The sequence below is a fragment of the Sarcophilus harrisii genome, chromosome 4 (assembly GCF_902635505.1).
Source record: "Sarcophilus harrisii chromosome 4, mSarHar1.11, whole genome shotgun sequence".
Taxonomy (NCBI): Eukaryota; Metazoa; Chordata; class Mammalia; order Dasyuromorphia; family Dasyuridae; genus Sarcophilus; species Sarcophilus harrisii.
The window spans coordinates 194,310,127-194,323,885 of NC_045429.1; the positions used below are offsets into that span (position 1 = coordinate 194,310,127).

General features: G+C 39.4%; 1 protein-coding gene across 2 annotated transcripts in view; it reads right to left on the reverse strand.

Moving 5' to 3' along the window:
* SOBP (sine oculis binding protein homolog) overlaps positions 1-13,759 on the reverse strand; it is a 222,378-nt gene that overhangs the window by 21,038 nt on the left and 187,581 nt on the right. For both annotated transcript variants that reach the window (XM_031964460.1, XM_031964459.1), the window contains one exon: positions 2,710-4,752. In XM_031964460.1, the coding sequence (XP_031820320.1) occupies positions 2,713-4,752 (2,040 nt within the window). In that variant the 3' untranslated portion in view covers positions 2,710-2,712. The remainder of the gene's footprint in view (positions 1-2,709; positions 4,753-13,759) is intronic.

Sequence of the window (13,759 nt, forward strand, 5' to 3'; positions counted from 1 at the left end):
GTTCTGTTTAAGATAATAAGAAAAAAATAGAAAATGGGAAATGGTTGACCTGAAAGGAAAAGAGACTAAAGAAAGATTTCTGATATTAGTAGTGGATGGTTCTGTATGGTTCCAGGAATGCCAATTTAGAACAGTCTTCCCCCAAGACTAAGACATCCCTCAGTTGCATCTTCCTGACCATATCCTTGAATGCTTTGGCATTTACTATTCCTCAGTCCAAAGTCAACTGTCTAGTCACAAAAGTCTCAAAGTCCATTATTTAGGACTTGATCCTTTTGGATTCTAGGATCCCAGATTTGGAGCTAGAAAGGCTTGATATCAGAGGCCATCTAGTCCAACCCTTTCAATTTATAGATGAGACCAAGGTAGTTTAGAGTTACAGAGGTAGAAAGGATAGAAGTAGGATTTGACTTCAAAGCCAATGTTCTTTCCATTATATAATACTTCCTCTTCATAATGTAGAACTATAATGAATGTGGCTAGTTGTTTAAAGGCAAAAAAGAAAGACAGCAGTGTTTGTACACGAACATGTATGCATGTATAAGCACACATGTGCTTATGTGTATGTATATAGATAGATATGGGATGAGTACAAGAAGAGATGAGGCTCTAGAAATGAATTCTAACAAGTTGAGATTACATTATGTGGTTCACATGAAACTACAATGAAAAACAGAAAATATGATTTCCTGAAATTATCTAATTCTCTCTCTTTTACAAATCACTCATTTTGTTGCTAAGCCACTAAGCTAAAGACAGCGAATCTGTGTTCCTGATTCTCTAGGCCTGGTTAGGGGAATGAGGTAAAATCAGGGCCCTATATGTAATAATCATAACAAAGGACTCTTTCCTCCACTGCCCCCTCCACATACTTAGAAGCCATAGGAAATTGATTTATAATTTCTTTGGCAATGGATTGAAGGAGGCTTTCTTTTTCATTAATGACTTTAAGTCTTCATTTGACGGGCTCTGGACTCATTCTTGACTAAGAAACCAGACTATTCCCAAAAATGTGATGTCCCTTTTTCCTCCGTTATCAATAGCACTTTTTGAGTAAGTGACCTAGTGATGCTTTCTGTGTCTTGGATGTCTCTATTCTCAGTTTTGGAAGAATAACTACCCTGATGCTCATTTGAGAAAGCAGACTTTTTCTATATTCTAAAAATGGGTTTAAAAAATTATATGCCTCCTATGCTTTCTCTTTGCTTTCTTAAAAGTGCTTATTTATTGTGTTGTTGTTTGGGGGGTTTGAACACAGATTCTTACCACCTGCTACTAATTCTCATCAAATCATAAGAGCACAGATTCAATTTCCTAATTTTATAGTTTAGGAAACTTTTATAGTTTAGATGACAAAGGGATTTTCACAAAGTCATCCAGTTAGTAAGTAGAAGAGCTGAGATTAGATTTCTTTCAAGGGAAACTCAAATAAGATGACCAAGGGAGGACTCTACACACCTGCCTTTGAAAAACAGGAGTTCTGTTTGTGAAATCAGCAAGTCAAGGTCCCTATCCCAAACTTTAGTGAAGTAGATGATCAGTCCTAATTAATAAACCTGAGGCCTCCCCCCACCCAAAAACAATAGGAAGGAATGAAAAAAAAATTATCTAATGGGAATGTTTTATTTATTCCCACTTCTGAAGATCTCCTTTCCTAGGACTCTTTCTTTTCTTGACTTTTACTTAAAGGTCAGTCACTCACTTTTTAGGGCTCACAAACATAAGATCATAGATTTAGAGCTTAATCTCAAAGGTCGTCAAGCCCAAACCCCAGCCTTTGCAGATGAGGAAACTGAGGCCCATAAAATTTAAGCCACCTGCCCAATGTCACACACTTAAGAAGTCAAGTTCCCTTGACTCTAGAGTGACTTCATTTTCCATTTTCCCATGCTGCTTCTTACAGCTTAACAGAGCCAGGACAGATTCTCAGCAAGGATGAGCTATGACATATTTAGGGAGGTACTTTTTTTTTCCTTTCAAGAGTACTACCAGTTACAGAGATGAACTCTGAAACATCTATTACCATCATACTACAGCCCCTTCTCAACCACAGGGGGTAAGAAAGAAAGCTATGCAGCTCTGAAGGACCACCCTGACTTTCCCAGACTTTTCCCAATAAAGCAAAGTGAAGAGTGAGACCTTCTCCCCCTTCTCCCTCTGAGACTCAGGGCAGTAAGTATTTTCCCCAGCTGCCTGCCTGGCAACTCTCCGGAGTTCTGGGCAACAGAGTTTGTTCTTAGCTCATCTCTTGGACACTGCTGATGATCTTTGCAAAGAGAATACAATGACTATAATGGAAACTTGATGGCTTGGGAAAGTTCTAGCCAGTGGTGTGACTGATACCAGAATATAGCCAAGATGGGTGGGTCACTGGCTATTTAGATGACTCTTCATAGCTGCCACCCCACCACTAAAAATCACAGAAGTCCCCCACTAAACTTTCATCCTTCCCTACAGAATCACCCCACCCTGAAATGACTGGAGAACACAGATTATACAAGACAAAGACAAAATATAAATATTGCTATAACTATGACATCCTCCCCCATTCCTATTCTTTCCTCATTTTTTTCTTTGTTGGATCGTAGCTGTTAACACCTAGATCTCAGCCTCTGCTTCTGTCTCACCACACAAAGTCTAGGCACACCTACAAACAGAGAGGAGAGGCCTTTGGCTCAGGACTGAGACAGGCCACGTGGACCTACAAACCTTTTACTTATTTTGATTTCGAATTCGGAGGCACCTCCTTTTCAATGGCGGTTCCAGGTCCTCTGGCCCGGTGCTGAGCATTGGTGTTGAAATGATACACGGTGCAATAGCAGTCTTTTCTGCGGGTTTTGGCACAGGCTGGATCACGCAGCCTGTCTTGGGGAGCATCCGCAGAGCGTATGCGTGGTCCTCATCTGCAGGGTTATTAAGGTTTGGGTCTGTCTTATCACCCACCGTGAGGGCCTCTTCCCCCATCAGCTTTTTGCCGGCCTCTCCATCCATATGGAGGCTGGAAGCACAGTTGTTCTCCTTGACGGATTCCAATTCACTCACTGTGGGCTCCTCGGGTTGCTGGGACTTCTTCTGGGAGGGTGGCAGGGGAGGAGGAGGAGGAGGAGGCAGCGGCGGAAGCAGAGGAGGCGGCGGCGCTGGAGGCAACTGTTCTGGAGGCTGTTCTATGCTCTTGGAACCCTCGCTGTTCTTTGTCCCGTTCACAATGACATTGCACACCGCAACGCTGGTGGCTTCGAGTCCCGAAGGACCTGAGGGGGCCAGGGAGACAGGCCCGCAGTGGGTTGCGTCACCACCAGGCAGAGTTTTGGGGTCAGCGGTGTTGCAATTATTGTCCCTGCAGGTGCTGCAGTTCCTTTTGTCAGAGCTACCAAAAGCCATGCTTACAACACTGTTAGGTTCACGTTCCACCTTAACTTGAGCATGCAGAGCCCTGTGAATGACATTGTGTAGCCGGGACCGATGGCCCACGGTCAGGTCTATCACACCATCCTGAGGACCCTGGACCACACTGGAAAAACTAAACTTATTGTTCACCGGGCTGCTGGACCGCACAGTCAAATCCACCACCTCATTCTTACCATGCTCCTGTTGGGCTGCTGCGTGACTCAATGACTGGCCCGAGCAGCCGGGTGAGGAGTCAGAGGACTTAGAAGACCCTTGCTTGGAGTCTCTAGGGGACAAGGAGTGTCCACTTGACTTGCCCCCCGCTGAATCGCTGGGTGTGTTTGGAATGAAGTTTTCCCCATTGCTAGAGAAGCCGTTAGGGGGCTTGGAATCATTGACATGAGGGATGGGGATGGGGATGGGGATGGGCACAGGCAGTGGGACAATGACGGGGTATGGCACTAACAGGGTCGGGGGCGGCACCAGGGGGGCAAGGGATGGCAACCCGAAGTTCATCATCTGTGGCATAGGCATAGGGCCATTTGGCATCATGCTGACGGGAGGGAAGGGAAGACTAGGCAAAGGTGCTCCAGGAGGGGGCGGGGGCAGCAATCCCGCAGGGTTCCCAGGCATGGTTGGCGTGGTGGGGGGGTGGATATGAGGTGATAGCATTGGCCTGTGCATAGGGCTGGAGGTGGGGCCCATGTTTCTGGGACCGCCCGGCGGTGGACCAATCCCAGGAATCATTGGGTTAGACAAAGGGCTGTTAGGGTTGGAGGCGTGGTGAGGTGGCCCCCGGATAAAGGGAGGGCGGATCTGCTGCATGATTTGCTGTTCCATGAAGATGGGCAGGGGGACGGGCCCTCGGTTTGTCATCACCATGGGAGGACTCCGAGGTGGGACACCAATTGGAGGCACAATACTAGCAGGTGGCTGAACAGAAACTGGAGGGACATTTGGAGTCTCATTGATGGTAATGGGTTTGGGAACTGGTGTGGGGATTTTTGTGACAGAGCAGTTGGCAGTATCAGATGGAGAGACGGTGGTTGACGCGGATGGTCCAGGCCCTTGATTTTGGCCAGCTGCAGACACTGGGGAGGGGGCCTTCCTCCGAGCATCTGTTAGCGGTATATTCCAAGAGTCTGGAGTCAGCAGCTGTACCCCAGCACCTTCTGCTTTATTTTCGATCGGAGGATGTAATGTGCTGCACAGTCCAGCTGGAAGATTGGCCTGTGTTTCTTTGTAGAAAATGTCCATTTTGTACTGATTGAGACATTTTGCACTGCAGAACTGAAGCCTTCGCTCCCCGTCCCCAAAATCCAGGTATTCTTTTGTGTGTCTTATGTGCTTACACCAGTCACATACCTACAACACAGTAACAAAATCACAACAGGTGAGATAAGCAATTCCTTGGGTAAAGTGTGTTTCATATTGTACATAAAGGTTCTTTCTTTCATACTCATTCAGGGTTTTTTCAGAGTCTGAGTCTTTCTTTTTGAGAGATGAGTCTAATGTATTTATATAAAAAAAAATGACGGGTAAGACCTGCCAATATAACCCCATACATAAGCTAAAATCACCCTCTTCTGTTCTTTCTCTAAAAATGGAGTTACACCTTCCACTTTAAACATCACGGATGTGGAACGTGCATGTGTGTGTGTGTGTGTGTGTGTGTGTGTGTGTGTGTGTGACTGGGTGTTTAATTGGAGAGAGAAGAATAAATACACCTGCCCACACATTTTTTCACTTGTCAAAAAAGGCCCATAGTAAATGCAAATCTAAATATGTTTGGAGAAGAGGCCTTCTCCAAAAAGTTCAGTGGGCTTGCAATATGTCCCTTTACAACTCTCCTCCCCAGGAGGCATTTTTCCTCTACTGACTGCATTCCCAATAATGTTGGACAGAGTGCACTACGTTAAGAGATATCACAAAGCACCAACAATCCTTCTCTCTCCTTCCAAGTCAAAACTTGGAACTCATCATGAAGTCTGTGTAAGGTTCAGTTCTCCCCAACTTGTGATGTTGCAGCAAGTTAGAAGTATTTTTTGAGCTGTTTGCCCACTCTCACTCAGTAGTCAGATTTCTTGGTGATATTTCTTGGCAGGCAGGCTTATTTAACAACTTTTCAAACATGAGAGAACGTTTTCCAAAAGTTGTTATGGCATCCCCTACCCCCAACCACCACCCTCCGAACCTCTTCTACTCCTAGTGTAAGGAAGGCTTAGCCAAATTCATTTTAAAGTAAGGCTGCAGAACTAATTAAGGGCTGAAAGCTTTTCCCAATTGGAAATCACTAGACACCAAAGTTCAAAAAATAGTCATTCTAGGCTTCAGAACCCATTACTTCGGAGAAATTATTGTGATTTCATTAACACATTAATTTTGCAACACCATCAGTTCTCGCAGATGGTGAAGACATGATCTACAATTCAAATATGAGTCTTGTTTGCACAAATGACTTTCCTTCATATGGCATTTTAAACAAGAATTAATGAGTAATCTTGCCATAGCTATAAACAGATAAACAGATGTCAAATTTTTCAATAGTTTTTTCAGTGCCTTACTTCTTTTCTGACAGAATTTTACACACATATAATCTTTTTTTTTTCTTTCTTTTTTTCCTTTTTTTTTTTTAGCTTGGTGCTCAAACTCTATGACCCGTGGAGACTTCCAAGACTCTACAAGCATTAAGTTTGTTGATTGCATTTCTGACCATGTCACAATAAAGCACTGTGTACTGAGTTTGTTGTTCCCGGAAGTACTATGCCAGCCTTAAGTTGCTTGCTGCTGGTAAGGGTTTGGCTTTAAAAAAAAAAAAAAAAAAAAAAACAATTATTGTAAGTGGATAGCATTTAAAAGATGATTAATTTTAATAACGATTGGCCACATAAACAATGCAAAAACAACATATGCTGGGCATTTGATTACTCATCTCATTTAACTCTCAGCTTTCCTTGATTATAAACAGTGGTAGCATTCTAGTGAGTGTTTCTGTATGTGCTATGTATGTGTTTGGTGTCCATGTGCCTATCCATATAAACCCACCCACTTCCTCTCTACTCTTTCTTTTGCATGAATTTTCACTAGTAATAATACGCATTCATCACCATTTTCTTTTCAAAAGTTTTCCTATTGGGTCTTTTCTAGTTTTTTTTTTCTAAAAATTAAATAGTTTCTTGAAAAGAAATAGTACATCCCAAATTATCTTTGGGAATGAGAAAAGTAGCTTTTGAATTGTATTTTCACAAGTGCTCGTCAGAGTTGGAGGAAAAAAATGAATGTTCAAAGCCCCTCTGAAGTTAAGAGACTGGAGAAACTTTGAGCATGCTATTGGAGTCAAGAAGAATGAGTTTATTTGACAAATATAAGCAAAAATGCTTTAAAGATAAAGACCTATACTCAGACTTCATCAGGCTCTCTAAGGATGGTTACACTATAAACAAGCACTAAATTCATCCCTATGTATGTAAGTGCATTTATATTTTAGAAACCTGCTTATTTTGGCTATAGAGTTAACCAACATACACATGACATGCCATTTAATTTTCTTCTGTGGAACTTGGCCATGTGTGATTGTGTTCCAAAATTAGGCATTCAACAAAAACCTACAATTGAAAATTACAAGATTATAGCAGGAGATTACAATTGAAAAAAATATGAGGGCAGCTATAGATTTAATTTTATATGGAAGAGTATTATTAATGGATGAGTTAAAATCATTAAAAAAATAATATATCACAGAATTTCTGACTTCCTTTTGTATTATTTTAGGGGGGGTCAGTTATCAATATAAAGTTTTCAGAAATATTTGGGCATTTTGTTACTAAATTGATTTGCTGGCCTATAAGGGATTCCAAAATCACCTCCAGTTACATAAATATTTTCCCCCAGGAAAACACTTAAGAATCTTGCTTGAAAAATTTTCTACAATTTATCTCATTTTTAATAATTCATATGAAAAACAAAACAGGCTATAGGCAGAATAACCAAACTATATAAAAATGCAGATTATTCACACATGCTTTGTTGGTAATGATAGTTCATTTTTTATAGCACTTTAACATTAACAAAATGTCTTCCTCACAACTATCATATGAAGACAAAGTACTGTCCACACTTTAGAGATGAAGAAATTCAAAATCACATAGGTTAAGGGATTTGTTCATCATTATAGAGATAGTAAATATCAAAACAGAGATTTAAATTCTAATCTTCTACAAAAGCTCATAAACTCATACTCTAGTCCAGTTGTCCATCCACTATTTCATGGCATCTCCTGACATTATTCTTCCTTATTCACATCAACCATGGTACAAATAATGAAGAGCACAATTTTAAAATAATGCAGCAAACATCCTGACTAGAAGAAAAGAGTTATGGTTATCAAACTAAATTTCTTCCATCTCCCAAAATGTCTTGGTGAAAGTGACTGTCTACCAGACTGCCCTGAACTGTCTCATTTCTGTCTTGTGCTCTGCGTGTAGGCAAGTTTATGCATGTGTGTGTGTGTGTGTGTGTGTGTGTGTGTGTGTGTGTAGGCATGTGGGAGCGGTGATGGGGGGAGAGATGAGAGAAAGAAGGAGGGGAGAAAGGAAGGAGAGAGGGAGAGAGGAAAAGAGAAAAAAGAGAATGAGGGAAGAAAAAAGAGAGAATGAGAGAAAAGAGAAAAGAATAAAAGAGGGAATGAGAAAAGAGAAATAATGAGAAAAAAGAGGAGAGAAAATGAGAGAAAGAAGAGGAAGGAAAGAAAAAAATGAGAGAGAAAGCATGAGCCAGAAGACAAAAGAAAGAAGAGAGAATCAAAGAATGAATGGGAGAGGAGAGAAACAATGAGAGAGAGAGAGAGAGAGAGAGAGAGAGAGAGAGAGAGAGAGAGAGAGAGAGAGAGAAAGAGAGGAGCACATTTCCACCTCTTTATTATATTACATGCCAGGATACTGACCTAAGACATAGAAAAGTAATTTTTCAGTTTCAGGGGAAAAAATTTCTTAGAGGAAAAAACTGTCACTTAAGAATTAATGAATTCAGTCCAGGATTCATCATTTAAGATGAGGTCAATGAATTTATGATACAACTGGCTATATTACACAAGGCAGTAAAATAGAGCAACATCACTCATTCCCCATCAAACTAATGACACACTCTTAGTAATTAAAGATTTCTTCTAAGAGCCTGTCCTGATTACTTAAGATGTAGGAGTTAGGTAAAAGCATAGACTGTATATCTTTCACTTTAATAAAATAACATTTGCATATCCATGATATACACAGCATGTATCTCATAAAGAGCAGTTTTATAATCATTATATTGTGGAGTTTTTCCACAAACTGCTTTAAATCTATAAAACTTCATTGCTTCCCCTCGCTTTTTTTGCTATAATTATTCAAGGAAGGTTTAAAAAAGCTTGCAGGCATTTTTAAAAGCTAAAAGGTAACAAGTACAACATGAAACTAACTTGGCTCTGGAATATTTTTCTCCACTTAATTCTCTTTCTTTTGGAATCTGGCCTCTCTTGTTTCACCTTTTAGGAAGAGTCCTAAACAAGTCCGAGGATTATATCACACTGAGGTTTTCTAACAATGACATTCTGGGGACACAAGCAACTGGCCGATGTGCTACTCTCATATAAGAAACCCATCTAAAATGCTTCATTCCACCAATACATAATATAAGGCTGGAATGACAAAAAGATCAGGAGAGAAACAAATGTATGTATATACCATTGTAGCTTGCAGCAACAGCCCTTAAGAAGATTAAATTTACCTCCTTGGTATGTGTCCAATTCTAAACAACAGAATGAACATTTCCTTTCATACATTTAAAGTATTTATACTTTAGTGGCTGACTGCCAGGGTAGTACTTATGAGCTTGGTGGTTTGATATCATTCACCCCTTTTCCTGTGAAAAAAAATATGTGTGGCAACACACACCACTAGACTGCTCCAAAGACGTTGCATCAGCAAAAATATCAGTTGCTCTTGCTTGATATGGGAAAACCAAAAGACCAGGGCTGGTGGTTCCTAGAACTTTTTCCATCTTATGTTTCCCCAGAAAAGAAAGCAAACTATTCACATAGGCAACTGAGCCTTTATTTTTCAATAAATGTCCAGAGGCAAGTCCAGACCACATGGGTATAACATATACATTCTATGAGCTTTGAAAGAAGTAACTTTGGGAGCAATATAATTAATGCATTAATCAGCTGTCAAAAGCAGGAGAGGAGTTCATCCATTAGTTGAGCCTACCATTGCCCTCTGAATGATAATCTAGCATCAGGCAAGATTTAATTAAGAAGGTCTTTACTTGAAATTTTTCTTATCCTGAGCAAAGATATATGCATCAATCTAGTAGGAATAGGATGCTAATAATCTCTTGAATGGAAACTACTAAGTTCCCCCCAAAAAATCCCAAACAAACAAACAAAAACAACTTACAGATTCTTTGGCATTCTCTGAATTTGTTACATTGGTCACCTCTGGGAGAAGTTTTGTTTGTATGTCTGAAGTCTATCCACATGGTTTCCTTGCTTTAAGGAAACTCCCTTTACAAATGCATATAAATAACTATTTGATCAGTCAATCAAACATTATTAAGTGCCTACTGTGTGCAAGTTACTTAGAGTCTTAGAGAGAGTCTCTTGAGTGACTCACTTAAAGTCACATAGCTAATCCATGGCAAAACTATAATTTAAATCTTCCTATTCTTAGTCTGGCTCTCTATCTACACCTCTATCTTGCCCCCCTTGGAAATCATGCTTCTTAAATATATTTTAAGGATAAAGACTTTGATTTTTTGGACTAAAAAAGTACAAAGATAGAGGATGTAGTAGAAGGAAGGCTACCCTTGGCTCCTGGTGCCATCTTTGATGAGTATCAGTTTTGTGAATATTGGCAATCATAAGTCCCTCTGTACCACAAATATTGAAGAGAATAAATTATAGGTGAGTTGCCCATCAGCGTTAATGGAAGTTCCTTCTACCAATAAATATCATGTTTAAACAAACAAGTCAATAAAACTATAAAAAGTATCAGTGGCCTTTTGGTACGGGTCAGGTCTAGAAAGTCTGAGTACTTGTTAAAAGACTCAAGGATGGAAAGAAGAGAATTGGAATTGTATATTGTCACTGGGTCACTCTTTATCTATAACTACAGATTTTGGGAAGCAGAAAGCAGCTCTCAACAATGAGAGCAAAATCTCTCTCACTGGCCCTCACACAAATTCTTATGTTTTCTTCAGACTTTGCATTAATACAGTATCTCTAGAAAACCCCTATGAAAATGCATGTTTTCTAAGAGGCATAATATATTAGCATCTATTAACACATTAGACATGGATTAGTTTATCAGATTAGCTAGCTAAAAAGAGAATAGGATCCTAAGGGGAACTGAAAACAACACAAGTAACTTTTAGTTGTTTGACCAGCTGGACTGGTAATTAGGACAAACTAGAGGCAGCTAGGTTCCTCTATGGTTATAACAGTAGTCATGGGCTCAGAAAGACCTCAGATCTGACCTCAAATCTGACCTCAGATAATTAGTAGCTGTGTTTTCTTATCTATAAAATGAACTAGAGAAGGAAATGGCAAACCACTCCAGTATCTTTGCTAAGAAAACCCAGATGGAGTCACAAAGAATCAGACATGACTACAAATGATTAAACACGGTTACTGGGCCCTAGGAATGGGCAGCAAGATTGGAAACAGGTGTCAAACAGCTCTCGATCCTGGAGTAAGGAAGAATAGTTGAGATGTCATAGAGCCCAGTAGCCTTCTTCACAATTTGGCCTAGGATCACACTTCAGAGGAATCTTACTGTAATTTAAACTGAGACAATGATTTTCTTCTTGCTTATCCTGCAGTTTTTCAGCATGGAAGCAACACCCTCTACTAATGGAACAATACTAAAGTGGGACCTTTGTCTCTGGGATAGGATAAGGAGATTTTGGAAACCATAAGAGCAAAATGAAAATTAAAACAATGCAAAACCTCCTCAGTGAAATTTGCAGAAAGGTGAAAGAGATGGGTGAATCTAACCATCCTTACTTGCCAAAAAAAAAAAAAAAAAGTAGAGGAAAAATGCATATTGATCACTCATCAAATTATTGCATTAGTACGCATCATGGACAAACATGGCACATGAATAATGAAAAATGAATAGTAGAGGTAGTGGGCAATGGTAGATTCAATTCCTAGCAACTAGACAGCTCAATAGATTAAGTGATCCTGCAGATAGACCTGAGCACAAATCCAACCTCAAACACTAGCTGCTAACACTAAACATATCACTTAACTGCTCTCTGCCTCAGTTTCTTCAACTGCAAAATGTGGATTACAGTAGCAACCAATTTCCAGGATTGTTGTGAGAATCAAATGAGATAATATTTGTAAAGTGCTTAGCACAGTGCCTGGTGCTTAATACATGCTTTGTTTCCTTCCTGTTTACTACTTAAATGATCTTAGTGCTTAGATGATCAATCATTTAATGTTTCTAGACCTCAATCTAAATTGCACTTAGCCACAATCTTCCAGTGATCCTAAACAGTTTGCCACTGCAAAAGCCCATCCCTTTTTAACACCATATTCTCACCATGATATCATATAACAGTGAATCATGAGACACTACCATCTCTGAAGAATTAAAATGGCAAGTAATACAAAGAACGATGGAAAAACACATAGTGAGCATATGAAGGTTATAAACTGGTCACAGGGAATAAGCTTTGACGTAGCACCAATTAAGTGCTAAGATCTTTGCTTTACATCCCTGCAAAGTAGATGCTGTTATTTCATCTATTTCATCGATAAAGAAAACTGAGGCAAATAATGTTTAAATAATTTGCTCAAGGGCACAAAGCTAATAAGTATTTGAAGGCAGATTTGAACTCAGGTGTCTTGGACTCTAGGCTCAGTGCCCTATCTACTAGACTCCTAGTTTCCACTGACAAAGATTACAGACATTTTTTTAGGGTACAATTCAATTCAAATAGACTTATTTAAAGCTGAATGAGATCTTACACTTCATTCAGGCCACACCCATCCTGTGAGGTGAGGCCTAAAAAGGGTGACTTTCCCAAAGTTACACAAATAATTAGTAGCAACTAAATGGTAAAGGGATAGCTTAACTAAGTTTCAGGAAGGAAAAAAAGCATCAATTCTGTTAGGTGAGGGATTTTTTTTTTTAATATTGAGAGTCTTTTTCTTTTCCCTTGGCCATTCCCCCTCCTTCCTCAAGCCCAGTCTGTCTCTGATTCAAGCAAAGGCTTGATAAAACTGCAAGACTGCTTGAAATGAGTGTTAAATCCATTAAAATGAATAATTTCTCATAGTTTCAACTGCTGTTTGAATAGTGGGAGCCCTAAGCTGTACTATTCATGTTTTATTAAAAAACGGAGCAGATGAATGATCTGCTAGACTCATTAGACTGCAGAATCATCTTCCAAAGGAAGAAATAGACACCCTATTATCAGGGACATTTAAAAGAAGACTGGCTGACTAGCTGGAACAAGACATAGATGAACTTACAATTTATATATATAAAGAAAGTCACCAATCTCTCAAAAAATACCATGGAATAGCAGGATATCCTAGAATGCACAGTTTTACAAAACTTTTGCTGTATTGTTTAGTCCTTTCAGACTCTTTGTGACTTCATTCTGGAGTTTTCTTGGCAAAAATATAGACGTGGTTTTCCATTTCCTCCTCATTTTACAGATGAGGAAACTGAGGCAAAAAGGGTTAAATGACTGGCCCAGAGTCATATAGCTAGTAAATGTCTGAGGTCAGATTTGAAATCAGGAAGATGAATCTTCCTGATTCCTAATACAGCACTCTAGCCATTGAACAATCCAGCTTCTCCTCTGCAAAGCTGGAGTGGAGAACAAGGTTCTTCAAAGGATGATTTGACCACAGACATATAAGTGATACAAAAATCAAGGTATTCAAGGGTCAGCAAAATCCCTTGTAACTAGGAGGAAAAATAATAATTAAGTTTAAAACAAAACTTTTTCCCCTTTCATATGCCTAATATCTGTAATGGGCAACAAGTTGAAAAGACCTTAGTTAAAATCCTACCTCTGACACATGTGATTTGCACAACCACAGTCACTTAATCTTTCAGTGTCCTAGATAAGTCTCTAAAACTATAAAGTTGCAAATATGCTGCCAACTTGTACTGGGAGTTCCCTAAATCCATAAAGTCACAGGTTTGGATCAAAAATGGTTTAGAATATAAGAGTTAAACCAATTCTCAATTTATGAAATTTTAGTTATCAAATGAAGTTTACTATCAAGTTAACTGTTTAATCATATAGTGTTGCTGTTGATGTTGTGTGCATTTGGATGGAAGTTGGCTTTTTTTGGTTCATTATTTCTTTT